General features: G+C 39.4%; 1 protein-coding gene across 3 annotated transcripts; it reads left to right on the top strand.

Moving 5' to 3' along the window:
* The first annotated feature begins 629 nt into the window (after nt 1-629).
* On the top strand, nt 630-13,371 carry LOC125249306. 3 transcript variants are annotated; one of them, XM_048161572.1, is made up of 5 exons: nt 630-957; nt 1,265-1,600; nt 1,817-1,879; nt 2,061-2,089; nt 12,968-13,371. In XM_048161572.1, exons 1-5 carry the CDS (start codon nt 897-899, stop codon nt 13,067-13,069), a joined length of 591 nt encoding a protein of 196 aa, XP_048017529.1. In that variant the 5' UTR covers nt 630-896; the 3' UTR covers nt 13,070-13,371. The 3 variants fall into 3 exon arrangements, with proteins under 3 accessions (XP_048017529.1, XP_048017528.1, XP_048017527.1); XM_048161571.1 differs by having other exon boundaries at nt 633-957; nt 1,730-1,879; XM_048161570.1 differs by having other exon boundaries at nt 634-957; nt 1,727-1,879.
* Nucleotides 13,372-14,770: the final 1,399 nt, after the last annotated feature.

Here is a 14,770-nt window from a genome sequence, read left to right as displayed (position 1 = left end):
GAAAGTGATATATCTGGCAACATGCCAGATATATATTTATTTCTAAAAATTGTGCACAACAAAAATCATTTTCTTAATCTTTTTTTTTATTTTTTTTGTCATGTTTTCCAGTAGGCTATAGTTAAGATATCTGGAAATCATTGGCACATTTTCTGTTTTTTGTTTAAGCATAAATCTAATAAAGGTTATAAGAAAAAGAAAAAAAGAAAATTTGCCAGTGGAGTTAGAACAAATATTCTCTATTTATCTTTATCTTTACAAATATTCTCTTTGTATCTGATGCGGTTTTTCTTATCACATAAATGTAACTTATTTTAAGATAGTTTTACTTGAAAATGACAAAAGAGCCTGCTATTATTATTATTTGCAGTAGCATATAAGCAACAACACAAAGAAAAGAAATTATCAAAAATTGAAGGAAAACCTTCCATATCTATTATAGGTTGTTTATTTCCTGGCCAATGCAAAATTTGCCTTAAATTACAGCTGGACAGACCACACACATTCATAATGTAGCAATATTACTCTATCTAGATTCCATAATTTGTCTCCTAGTTTCTGTCCAGTTATATTGGAATGTCAACAGTGATTAAAATGCCCTGCTGCAACAGGAAGGATATGATCTTCCCTAGCTTGTGAACTCGTACAGTTTCCTTCCTCAAGTGCACAATTACAATTCGGCTGAAGCTGCCAGACGTGATTAAACTGAGGAGTCCATTTCCCGACAATGAATAAAGAGAGTGGGTGTTTACGGAGTGTAGAAGAACTAAAAGTACCTTTTATTGTAGGCTACTCCGGAGTGCGTGACAGAAGAATCGGTTATTAACTGTGAAAGCTCGTCCGAATCTGTTTTGTGGCTGCGAGGACCGTCGAAAGATAGTATGGGAAAATTATAAATGATGAAAAGCGCTTACAGGTGTTCCTTGACGTTTCTGGCATTTTTGTGTATCTTAAAAGGTAAGTCACTTCTCAAATTCATAGTTAAAACGGCTGTACTTTCAAAAGTAGCCTAGGCTACTATGTTTTAGTATAGTGTAAACATTTACGGTTCTCAAACATTTCTTTTAGATTTTTTTTTTTTATGCAAAAACATTTAGGCTACACAGAGCCCCTAAAAGTGACATTTGCAGAAGGAAAGACATTCGCGACTTTATGTTTACGAAAATAACTTGCGTGTGCAAAAAAGGCTCGCATTAATCGTTTTCGAACACAGTACAAGTAGTGTAACTAAAAACTCAACTCGCTTGTTTTACTCTGATTTCAGTATGTGAACTGTGCCAGTCTATTCGAGGAAGTCGTGCTTCCAAGCTTGTTGCAGAGGGGAGCAGTCTCCAGTTGAGCTGTGAAGTGCAACACTGTGGGGTCACTGGCTGGACTGGAGGATGGGAATTCCAGGAAATGGGGACCACAGGATTTACTCGCCTCACTCCCTCTGAACGAATCGAGCTGTCCAATTACAGCTCAACAGCCAATAGCACACATCTGTTAGTCGACATTCACAACATCAACCAGTCAGATGCTGGAGCATACCAGTGCAAAATAACCTGGCCGGCACAAATCACAAGCCGTGGGCACGTGACAAATGTTAATGTGACTGCAGGTATATGTGTATTATAGAAATGCTGTTGGTTTGAAATTGGCATACAGTATTAAAATGAGAAAGTATGAATAGGTTCATCAACCCATGGCTGAATCAAATCCATTTAATGTGTTTATTCCTGGACAGCAGCAGTACACTCACCAGGCAGAAGCCTCTATCATAGAGTTCTGCTGTGTCTTAGTGCCTCAATGTGCTTTCCTCTTGTTCTGGGATTAGTTTGGTGTCTGACCCGAGATCATCCATCACCACCCCCTGTCCAACCTCGCTCCTACACTTCCTGTAAGAGCCAACTCTCTATTCTGTCTGTCTGTCTGTCTATATCTATCTTATATACTATATCATAGTCTATATATATATATATATATATATATATATATATATATATATATATATATATATATTCAGCACCTAATACAGTTGTTGTTTGGCTAGTGTTTATTGACTTGTTTTCTTGTTCTAGTTGCAGCTAGAGTGAAACCAAAAAAGGAAGTAAGTACCTCACTATCTTGTGATTTCTGTGTGCGTTTGTTTAAAGGGGCTATGAACTGCATTATTTATTTATTTTATTTTATAATGTTCTCTGAGATCCACTTATAATGTTATCAAGAATTTTTACTCGAAAAAAAAAAACTAATTTAGAATAGGCTATATTCTATCCTGTTTTTGATCCTCTCTTTCGAACACACCGCTTTGATAGGATTGACACATTCATGAATTGGAAGTAAATGCCCACTGCTATGATTGGGTAACAGTTTTTGCATATTAATAGAATTTTCAACGTCCCCGCCATTACACGTGTGGAATTGTAACTTCTGACACTGAAAAATATCTTGTTATATAATTGAAACATTTGCCAATAATGTGGAATATGTATGCTTATTACATATGCTTTATAAGTCTTGGTTGTGGCAAATAAAGTGTTGTGTTTTAATTAAAATAAAAAGGAAAGAACATCATAACACAACTATTCAGTTTGATTGCGGTGCTACAGTATAAATACTAGTGACACATGAAAAACGTCTCAGGTTACGTATGTAACCATGGTTCCCTGAGAACAGGGAACGAGATTCTGCGTTTGAAAATACTTATGGGGAACGCCATCATGTGAACCGGTGTCTGAAACAATTATCAAATCCTACCAATCCTATTGGCCGGCGACATCCTATGACGTCATTAAAGATGCGACCCGGAAGTATAAAGGAGCACCTAGAGAAGCAGTCAGTACCTTATCGTCTGAAGGGACTGTTCAGCAGGCAGCCCTGATGCATGGCTAGGAAACGCAGAGTCTCGTTCCCTGTTCTCAGGGAACCATGGTTACATACGTAACTTGAGATATTCCCTTTCGAAAGGGAACTCAACTCTGCATTCGAACCCGCTTATGGGGAACGATATACCCACGCTGCCATGCTTGAGGGGAGTGCATGCCAAATATGGCTGGACAAACGTCAGAACTAGCAGTTTCAACTGAAGTGCCCGAACCACTCCCCCTACAAGTCATACATTTCCTATGGCCAACAGCCCAAGCTATAAGCCTCAAAGAGGCCTTCCGCAAAATGCCTACCAAGGCTGCTCAAAGGCTTCTGGAACCAAGCTTCTTTTTAAAGAAAAGAGGGTACCTTTAAAGGTGCCCTAGAATTAAAAATTGAATTTACCTTGGCATAGTTAAATAACAAGAGTTCAGTACATGGAAATTACATACAGTGAGTCTCAAACATCGTTGTTTCCTCCTTCTTATATAAATCTCATTTGTTTAAAAGACCTCTGAAGAACAGGCAAATCTCAACATAACACCAACTGTTACGTAACAGTCGGGATCATTAATATGTACGCCCCCAATATTTGTATATGCCAGCTCATGTTCAAGGCATTACACAAGGGCAGCCAGTATTAACGTCTGGAGCAGCACAGCTGAATCATTAGACTAGGTAAGCAAGCAAGAACAATAGTGAAAAATTGCAGATGGAGCAATAATAACTGACATGATCCATGATATCATGATATTTTTAGGGATATTTGTAAATTGTCTTTCTAAATGTTTCGTTAACATGTTGCTTAATATACTGTTAAATGTGGTTAAAGTTACCATCGTTTCTTACTGTATTCATGGAGAAAGACTTGTTATTTTCATTTTTTAAACACTTGCAGTCTGTATAATTCATAAACACAACTTCATTCTTTATAAGTCTCTCCAACAGTTATCTTTAGCCATGGAGCATACTATCAAACTCATTCAGAATCAAATGTAAACATCCAAATAAATACAATACTTACGCGATTAGACATGCTGCATGACAAACACTTTGTAAAGATCCATTTTGAGGGCTATATTAGCTGTGTGAACTTTGTTTATGCTGTTTAAGGCAAGCGCGAGCTCCGTGGGCGGGGAGCACGAGAATTTAAAGGGGCTGCACAGCCTGAATCGGCGCATATTTAATAATGCCCCAAAATAAGCAGTTAAAAAAATTAATTTTAAAAAATCTATGGGGTATTTTGAGCTGAAACTTCCCAGACACATTCAGGGGACACCTTAGACTTATATTACATCTTTTAAAAAGACGTTCTACGGCACCTTTAAGGGAATGTGGCCAGGGGGGCTGAGGGAACCCTAGCCAGTCACTTGTCTGGGGAACGTACTCAAACCTGATTGCCACCAGGGAGGCCTGACCTGGTCTACTTTACAGAAACCTAGTCTTGGCCAACAACCTGTCTGATCACAGAGTCTCCAATTGCATTTCTTCAGAGAAGATATCCAGCAAGAGTGACTGCAAAAGAGGCAGTAACTAACTCAGACCAGAGCGTAGAGACGGGCATCCCGGAGAGCAAGACTCAGCTTAGCGCTTTTTTGCCCTTACTAATGAGGGGAGTAACACTCAATCCTAGGATCTACTCAGCGTGTGATTATTTGCACTGAGGAGGCTGTGCACTCCAAAGGAACCCAACAAGGGGAGTACATTTAACAGCCCGGGGGCTGATCCTAATAGGGAGACCTCAGAGAGGCCTTCAACCACTGACCAGCTAAGTACTATGCAGGACCACCCTCGAACATGTGTAGAAGTACTGTACATTACAGCAGCCCTGCTAAATGCCAGCATGCACTCAGTCTGCTTATAGAATGCCCAGAAATGGGAGGGGGCAAGCATAAAAGGAGGCCTGTGAAGGCAACAGACCTGAACATCTTGTTTGCTGATACAACAATCCAGCATATTAGACTGAGAGTGCCCACATAACAGTCTACCTAACATAATCCGCAGAGCAGTGTATTCTGTAAAAACACTTTTTACTCTTTAAAGCAAGAGGTATACAGCATACTCCAACATGCCCTACAGGAGGCCCTACGACTTCCAGACCATGGCATCAGCTCACGGCAGTGTTTTAAGCTCTAATGGAGCCAAGTAGAGTAGCCAAACTTTTTAAGTGAGGTTACCTAGTTTAACTCAACCCAAGCTATATCACCAGGTCATGTACTAAGTAAAAAACACCTTTTTACTCTTAAAGCAAGAGGAGTACAAACCTCTGCTATCATGCTCTGAAGGAGGCCCAAAACGGGGCCTACAACTCAGAACGACATGTGGCCACAGCCTCTAGTGGCAATTACTAAGCTCTCAGGGAGCCACAAATAGAACCAAACTAATCAGTGAGGTTTAACTATTAGCTCAGCCTGAGCTTAATTCCAACCAACACATTCCAACAGGCAATGTACTCACCAATGGCAGTGTCAACAACCATAACGAGCCTACGCCATCATGTTCCTAGAGGAGGCCCAAACCGGGGCCCGCGACTCCAGAAGACACGTGGCGTCAGCTAGTGGCATCTATCTAAGCTTCTAAGGGAGCCTAATCTGAGAACCAACCAATAAAGTGAGGTTACCTAGCTTAACTCAACCTGAGCTCAAATCTACACATTCCAACCGGCAATATACTCAGTAACAACACGCTGAACCCTGAAGTAGGGGAGTACAAAGAAATATGTTATCGTGCTCTGAAGGAGTCCCAACACTGGCCTACCACCTCAAACAGACACGGACATAAACCTGTGGCAGTGTCTATGATAAGTGTCTATGATAAGTGAAGCGAAACTCTAACCAAAACATCCACCAACAAAAGCTTGTGGCAAAACAAGCTACAGTGCTTAGAAGGAGGCTTATCACTCCCCTTGCGTTAAGAGTAAATGTGTTTACTGAGTACATGGCCTGTTGGAATGCAAAAGTTCAGGTTGAGTTTGTTTTGGGAACCTCACTATTCAGTTTGGTTCTTTTATAGCTCCATTATAGTTTAAACACTACCAGAAGAATTGTTTGCATTGTTGGAGTTGAAGGCTTTAAATTAATCACCATGCTCTGAAGGAGGCCAATTCAAGCCTACTACTACTACAAAAACAGGTGTTAGCCTGTGGCAACAATAGAGTATAGCTCACACTGTGTAGGGCAAAAACTAGAACTTAAAGCATAAAAGTGATGCTTCATTTTTTTCATTCATTCCATCCTGAAACTCAAGGATGGATGCCTTTCACCAACCAGAAGTTTACACATCTGTACTGAACCCTAGGGAACGGGAGCTAGATAAAAGCTGACACTGTTACACTCAAACTTGAATGTTAATTCAAGGGGTTCAGGGGAAAAGGTGAATAACAGTATGAATGAAACATTCTAGACAAGTGGGGCCTACGCAACACTAGCATTCCCTTATCCACCTAATGACAAGGGGCCTACCACCTGAGACAGCGGCACCAGGGAGGCTAATGATAGCCTGCTACCTTAGCTGCTAACTGTCTTGCACATACACTAAAGGGGTAAAGGGTTTCTTGACCTGACAACTCTGAAAGAGGAGGCCAGAACTAGGAAACTATACAACCTGACAAGGGAAGTAATGATACATGAAGGAATGCTTTAGCAAACACCTAGCCCTAGTTCTTAGCCTAAGCCAGCTATGGATGTGGGCCCATAGGGCCACACATAAGCATAGATCTGCCTGGAGGTTTAAATTCAGCCTAAAATCTCATGAGAGAGGAGGCTACTCTAAAACTCTAGGATAAGAGCTTAGAGGAGCAAAGCTCAACCCAAGCTAAACAATGTCAGGTGGCCCAGGAGGCTGACGCTAAACATAGATCTATCTGAAGTAAAGAGTGCTAATCTCAAATAACTCTAGCTATGACCAGAGGAGAAGCTACTCTACCTATGGTGGCAGTGAAGGTGGCCATTTTGTTTGCCAAACCAAAAATACATTGTTCAAGCCAACCTAATGGTTTTTTAACACTTCAGTGCCCTTAAAAAACACTTACTTTTCCTCTACACACCCAGGAAAAACCATAAAGGAAACCTAAGGTCAGATATACTTATAATGTCAAATAGACCCAGCTTACCTTCCTGTGGCTCGAAGACTGAAGACTCCTATCACGGAAGAGATGGAATCTAGGGTCCTTTTCTGCCTAAAGGACCCTTTTACTATCAAGCCCGAAGGCAGGTCATCAGAAATGTATTCATCATGGGCCCAGTCCTCAGCCTGACCTTGAGAAAATGCCTGAGCATGTTTAGTTTCTTTAAAATTCCATAACTCTGGAGGTGGAAGAAGAGAGGAGATGGCTAGAAGTGAACTATCCTCACAGAGAGGAATTCAGTCACTGATGCTGCTGGTGTCTGTGGTTGATTAATTCCCTCAGATCCTGCTTCTTCTTCCTAGAGTCCCACCTTCTCTGGGACTTACTCAGCGGAGGAGGAGGTGCCCGAGAGGCAACAATGGACCTCTGGCCCTGTCTCTGATCCTCGAATTGGGACGGGCCAGGACCTCCTGTCTGTCTGGGCCCAAGATCGGATCTGAGCGGTATGCAAGTTTTAAACGCCGCCGAGCGTGCCTTCTCTTCTCTGAACTTTCCCACCACTGCCTCGACGGAGGTACCAAAAAGTTCGGAGGGCAAAACCAGTGCATCGAGGAGAAATAGTTTCAGGATGAAATTCGCCCAAGTGATGCAGATGAATCCTGAGCCGAATATGGGTTCTTTCATGCCTTCTTCATCTCAACATGAAGATGCTTTGTTATGGCCAGAAAGGAACCGCTCCGCGTGCGCCCCTTTCCTAACGCGCTCCCATGGCAGCTGCAGCCTGCCAAAAGCGCGCTCCATAACTTCCAGCAGCTCCGCATACGCAGAGCAGGCTTACCTGCTTCCTCTTCAAAAGCCATCTCCTGCTCTCTTGGGCTCGCAGCCAGAAGAGCACTCGCTGCTGGATCTGACAATGTCAATGACAAGACATAGTCATCATCCAACAGCTGACCCTTGTCAGCTACAGAGTGTTGAGAAAGATTTACACCTCTCTCAAACTCCTCCGCGAGCTCCATCTGCGAACCCCATGATTTCAGCCACCTCTCTGGCTCAGTACGAGCGGGGCCAGAACCACCAGGCACAGATGACGGCTCCTCTCCCCTCGAGAAGAGGGCCAGACGAGAGCGGAGCGTTTTCATGTTTAGACACTCACAATTTACAATTTGTGCCCTCAAGCACTGTCCATGCGTGCTCTTCCCCCAGACAGAAAATGCACAGATTGTGTGTGTCACCGGTTGTCAAAAAACTAGGACAAGGATCCACACACTTTCTTAAATGTTTGTCAGACATAGTGAATATTCTCTTACCAGATTCAAAGTAATCGCAAACAGACAAAACAGTCCCTGAAGACGATGAGATACTGACTGCTTCTGTAGGCGCTCCTTTATACTTCCGGGTCGTGTCTTTAATGACATCATAGGATGTCGCTGGCCAATAGGATTGGTAGGATTTGATAATTGTTTCAGACACCGGTTCACGTGATGGCGTTCTTCATAAGCGTTTTCAAACGCAGAGTTGAGTTCCCTTTCGAAAGGGAAACACTGTTATTACACTTGTTCTGACTGTCATTACTGTCAGATCCAGTGTAGTTGACACTGCATCATCTTTTATTTTCAGTCTCTCTGAAAAGCCTGCAGTCTTGTTTAAAAATGAATCCACAGTAAATTTAAAAGGTTATTCCCCCAAAATTTTAAATTCTGTCATTAAGTACCCATTCATGTTCGTAACACTTTCTTTCATCTTTGAAACACAAATAAAGATCTTTTTAATGAAATCTGAGAGCTTTCTGTCCCTCCATTGACAGCCTACATAACTACCACTTTGAATCTTCAAGAAGTTCATAAAGAGATGGTAAAACTAATCCACATGAATTGAGTGGTTTAGTCCAGCTTTTCTGAAGAGACACGATTGCTTTACATGATGAACAGATTGAATTTAGGCTTTTATTCACATATAAACATTGATCAGTGAACATAAATAGAAGCTCAACCGAACCTGCTTGACATGCGAGAACAAACCACTTGATGAAGCTCAAATGTGCTGCGTAACACATGAGAATGAACATCATTGGTTCTCACACTCGTCAAGCAAACATGCTTGAGCTTCCGTTTACCACAACTGGTGTGTGAGTTGATCAAATCGAGTCTCTTCAGAAATTTGGACTAAACTGCTCAATTCATATGGATTCGTTTTACCATATCTTTATTAACTTTTTGAAGAGTCAAAGTGGTACAATAGTTTTATGGAAGGCCAATGGAGGGACAAAAATTTTTCAGATTTCATTAAAAATATCTTTGTGTTTCAAAGGTGAACGAAAGTCGACATGATGGTTAGTAAATGATGACAATTTTCATTTTTGGGTGAACTAACCCTTTAAGCGAACAAACGAACAGTGTCTTACTGATGAGATCTGACTGGAACTTCGTTAAAAAAGTTCTTCCACATTTTCTTAATGTTAGGATCACAAGGATGGCAATGCAAAGACTGTTTTTCCACTACTTGACACTGCAAATCATCTTGTAATTCCTCAGAGGCGTCTTTATCATTTTGTTGCTGGAATAGAGTACCTCAGGGATGACGCATTTTTGTAGGCAAAACCTGGAAGCTAGTTAGCATTTTAGGGCTTCCGGTTCCAACGCCGTAAAGTCTATGGGTTTTTTGAATGGGTTTTTGCTAAATCGCCTGAAATAAGGTCTGTGGTTAATCAAAGCCTCTAAATATTTTCACGTTTTGATCTATGACATAAATCACACCAGTTATAACCCGCTTGTGATTTTTTAAACCCTTACTGTGTCTTAAAACCGGCGGTTGCTAACAAATTGCTAAAAGGGACTACTTCCTTTGGCGGGGACTTTAGACGTCATCATAAAAAACAGGACATTTGGACTGCATTTCTCATGAAAAAGTGGATAAGTATTCATACACAGCACAGATCATAATCAGCGAGCATGTTTTTAAATAACGTTGTTTTTTAAATACAGTTTGAGGAAGCTTGGTGGTGACGACGTTGATCCGCGACCATGGTGTGCTGTAGTCCGTTTATAGCCTACTGTTAGCTTTTTATATCTGACGACTTTATTTAGGCTTCAAAATGTATTTATGTTGTTTTAACTTGTAAAGATTATCTTGATAGACAAAACATGTAAGTGTCATAACCCTTTGTTAAACACAGAGCTTATTTTCTGCGATTTTCCAAAAGTCTATGGGAAAAATATATAGGCTTTCAACCGAGGGAACCCGTGCGCCGCTAACTTCCGGGTTGGCCTTCAAAAACGCGTCATCCCTGAGGTACTCTATAATCCTGTGTTTACGTCTGTCTCATATTTGCTACTACATGACATGTGCAAATCAGTGGGCGGGGCTAAAGAGGCAATGATGTTGTAGTAGGCATTAATCATCTTCTGCAGAGGCGGTCTTTCGTCGCACTATGACCAATGTTCCCTCTAATTTTTTTTCTCGCTTAGCAAAACTTTTCTCTGTTGAGTGCACATTTTGGCCACCTGAGCAAAAACATTCTTTATATCAGACCTGTACAATGAACGTAAACACACACACAAAAAGGTTTTATCATGCAACTGTAACTTTTTAATGTGCCATTTCTATTTTATTTGACCCTTGGTGTAACTTAGTGATATATTAAATCATATTTTTGAAAACAAGCAGTTCAGTCACTAATTTAAGCACATTTTAGGTTACTTGAGATTTTTGTCACATTGCTTTGTTAACTGTACCAGTCTTTACCAAGAAATTCTATTTAAAAAAATCATTTAAAAATCTCCTGCAGAACAGTTCAATTCTTTATAATAATATAATATAAGCAGTTACACTGATGGTTTGGGACAACCATAATGTGTTTTTGTACACATTATGGTATGGGTTCATAAATTATTAGCAACAGACGGTGTTAAACCATCAAAATAACATGTTTATTGCTTATGAATTTCCCAGATTTTCTATACCAGGAGGTTTCAAGATTTTTAGTGGCAAGGAGCCCTAAACAATCCCCTTGAGATAATTTTTTTATTAGGCTTACATTATAATATAATAAAATATATCATAATCTTGAAGGATTTAAACTGATATACAGTATTATATCAGTTTAAATGCTTCAATTTGTTTTAATATATTATAATATGAAAACTGAAGCATTTAAACAGATCTGATAGCTAAATATTTTTTAAGAAAAGTGAACATGTTAACTCTTTCATAGTTATCTAAACATCCCTAAAACCCACAGCACCACCACACACAATAACTATTTAAACTTGAGGTATATCACTGATGTATTTTGAGTTTGCACGCTTCACCTGTGGTGGGTGTGTAATTGTAAATGTCTCAGAGTTTTGTTCATTCTGTGCGCATCATCCATTATTTCTGCCACTTTTCATTAAAACATGACGTTTTATTTCACATTAATTTTCATTTCGCGTTGCCTCTCGTATTGAGGTATTTCCGCAAACATGACAGTATTCTTACCGTGACTGATTTGGCTCAGGCCCGCTCACACGTGCTCAATCGTTCTCTTTCTATGAAACCTGTAAACCGGTTCTAACTCTATAGCGACAATAACTCTATAGCGGTTGACCAGAGCACTGCACTTATTTCTCATTTAAGCTACAATCGAATGGATTTTCCCCGATTTTCCCACATATGATTTCTGTCCTCTGCACGGCAATTATTCTTTCTGCGCGGCCGCGGCATCAGAAGTGCGCGGCCGCGCACGCGCGCAGCTTAGAGGGAACATTGACTATGACGTAACAATGTGACTTTCAATGAACGCTGTGGTTACACTTTTCTTGAAGGGGTGTGCATAAGACTGACATGACACCTTCATAATCATGACATGACACATGTCATGAATATGAAGGAGGTTTTATGAATGTTTATGACAACTGTCATTAAGTGTCATTCGCTCAACTATGTCATTTTTAATGCAAAGATGACATTGTTTGAGATGTCTTTGTTACGACAACTTGACATAAACCAACATATCACAACCTGTCAGTGTCTTTGTCATGACAACTTGACATCATTTAGCTTTATGGGTTAACATTACATTAAACTGTCATGAGGTTGGTTTTGACAATGGCTGTCATGAGGCCATTATAATAGTGTTATGAATATGTATCTTGAGGTCAAGTACAGTGGTACAAATTGAACTTGTCATTAAAATGTCATTAAGTGACAATACTCTGACAAATAATTTTATAACAGCGTCATGACTATTTTTCATTTCATTTCATGTTTTTTTTTGTTTTTTTTAAGTTTCCTCCAACAGAAGGTCAGATAATAGACAATTTCAAATTTCGTAAAAAAGATGACACTGTTATAAAATAATGGTAACACTTTATTTTAGGGTCTTTTAACTAGTTGCTTATTACTATTAGCATTCATATGGCTAAAATATTGGCTATTTATTAGTACTTATAAAGCACATATTAATGCCTTATTCTGCATGATCTTATTCTACATTCTTAATCCTACCCAATACCTAAACTTAACAATTAACTATAATAAGCAGTAAATTAAGAGTTTATTGAGGGAAAAGTCATAGTTAATCGTTTATATATGTGTTCCCTATACTGAAGTGTTACCAAAATAATGTAATGTAATGTTAACCCATAAAGCTAAGTAGTTTTTTAAGTTTGATAATTAATCTGCTATGTCATGTTTATGACAGGTTATGATGTTTTGCTAATGTCAAGTTGTCGTAACAAAGACATCTCAAACAATGTCATCTTTGCATTAAAAATGACATAACTGAGCGAATGACACTTAATGACAGTTGTCATAAACATGCATAAAACCTCCTTCATATTCATGACACGTGTCATGTCAAGATTATGAAGGCGTCATGTCAGTCTTATGCACACCCCTTCAAGTAAAGTGTTACCAAAGCTGTTTTTGGAATAACAAGGAATTTTTGAGTTCTGAAACTTACAGGATATTTTTATAGTACAATGACCTCTTATATGTCAAAAGATCAAGAAAAAAATTTAGTTCTTAATTCATGACAATATGATTGATTTTTTTTACTTGTCATTATTTATGCAGTTGGTGTATGCAGAAGTTGCATTGAACAGTTCGAGGCGGCAGAATGATTGTCCAAAACAAGTGCCTGAGCCAACTGTTTACTCCTCTCTGCATTTCTCCTGAACAGAAAGACTTTATCTTGCATTTCTGTCTCGCATGTGGCTGCAGGTATTTTTCAATACCAGAACAAACATGACTGTAAATATAGTGGCAGTACAGCTGCAATGTTAGACACAAGATTGAGAAGATAAACTGACTTGTGATCCTTTGAAATGTGAATGCTAGCAATGTTACACTTTGATTTATTTTAGCTGTAATGTCATATTTGATGCCGTTGATCTTCCAGAGATGTCTGTAAGATGTGCTTTGTGTATATGGATAGTGTGATTGTACCTGAAATAAAAGGAGACACATCTGCACAAAAACGGCATTGGACTCACTTTTTGAATGATTTACACAACAGACCGCTATTTGACACATTCTTAATGGCACATGCCATAACCAAATATACATATACATAATCTGTTAAATAATCTTTTAAATTATTTTTGTTTGACTCTGTGTAATTTTTTTATGTAACATCAACAACATTTAAAAGCAATAAATTATGGCAGTACAAACATATATACCAACACATTTTATGTGAAAGTTCAGTATTGTACAAGAATATTTAACTCACTCTCTGCAGTCAAATACCCTTACCAATATGAGGAGACACACATTTGTAAATAAATAACACAATTTAAAAAAATTCTGCCAGTCATATATCTTTAAAATTTACAGTAAACTTGTTGTCAGCTACTGCTAAGTCTTTTTTCTGAGAACTAAATGTACACTGAATGGAGTTTTGCTTTAAAAAAATATAATAAAATGTCTTCATCATCCACACTGTAAGGAATTGAGTCAACGGAGTGAAGATCCATCTGCAGCTTATATTGAAGTCAAGTTCACTGACAAAATAACAGCAAGGATGAGCCAGTGGCAGAAACAGTGACAGGCGGTGATCTGGGTAAGTAGCAAACAATTCAGAGTTCCAAGGCAGGCAGAGATCAGGGCAGGCAGCAAACATACACAATCCAGGAACAGGCAAGGGTCAAGGCAGGCAGCAGAGAATCAGAAATGAGAAACAGTCCAAGGTCAAACACAAGAATACAGAATCCAGAAGAAATGTCAGACAGGGCCAAACAAGACTTCGCATAGAGGTATGGGTGCAAGTGTCTTTTATGTGTGTGTGTGTGTGTGTGTGTGTGTGTGTGTGAGTGAGTGAGTGAGTGATTGTACAATGGGTAGCAGGTGCAGGTGTGATCAGTCCAAGGTATGAGGGTAAATGGGAAATGGAGTCCAAATGATGTGTGTAGTCCAGGATGGAGTGCCCTCTGGTGGCAATGACGGGCACTCTCACTGGTGATCATGACACACGCAATGCCATGTTTTTTGTCAAAACCTTTCCTTTCTAGCACAAATAAACCCTGGTAAATCTTCCTCTTTTGTTACCCTCAGGAAAGAGATTGCTCTCTTCTCACATCACTCGAAAATAACAGAACTAACTCATTTCTCAGCAGAGCTAGTTCTCTAAAGTGTACAGTATTTTAAGGTTTACACTGATGGGCGATGTGTTACAAGACTCAAAATGACCCGTAACCTCTGCAACAGACGGAGCATAGTGGCTGTACAGGTGCTTATCATGCGGTTTTGTAGTTCTTCTCTCTTGGAACATTTAATGTGCTTGAAAAAGTGCTTGAACACCTGAAATTTAACTTTTTTTCTGTAAAATCAATCTAATACACTTATATTCAATATTTTCTCTTTTTTCTTTTGCATTTT

The sequence above is a fragment of the Megalobrama amblycephala genome, linkage group LG16 (genome assembly GCF_018812025.1).
Source record: "Megalobrama amblycephala isolate DHTTF-2021 linkage group LG16, ASM1881202v1, whole genome shotgun sequence".
Classification (NCBI taxonomy): Eukaryota; Metazoa; Chordata; class Actinopteri; order Cypriniformes; family Xenocyprididae; genus Megalobrama; species Megalobrama amblycephala.
Note: the sequence above shows the minus strand (reverse complement) of the source record. Positions and strands in the feature narration are given on the sequence as shown.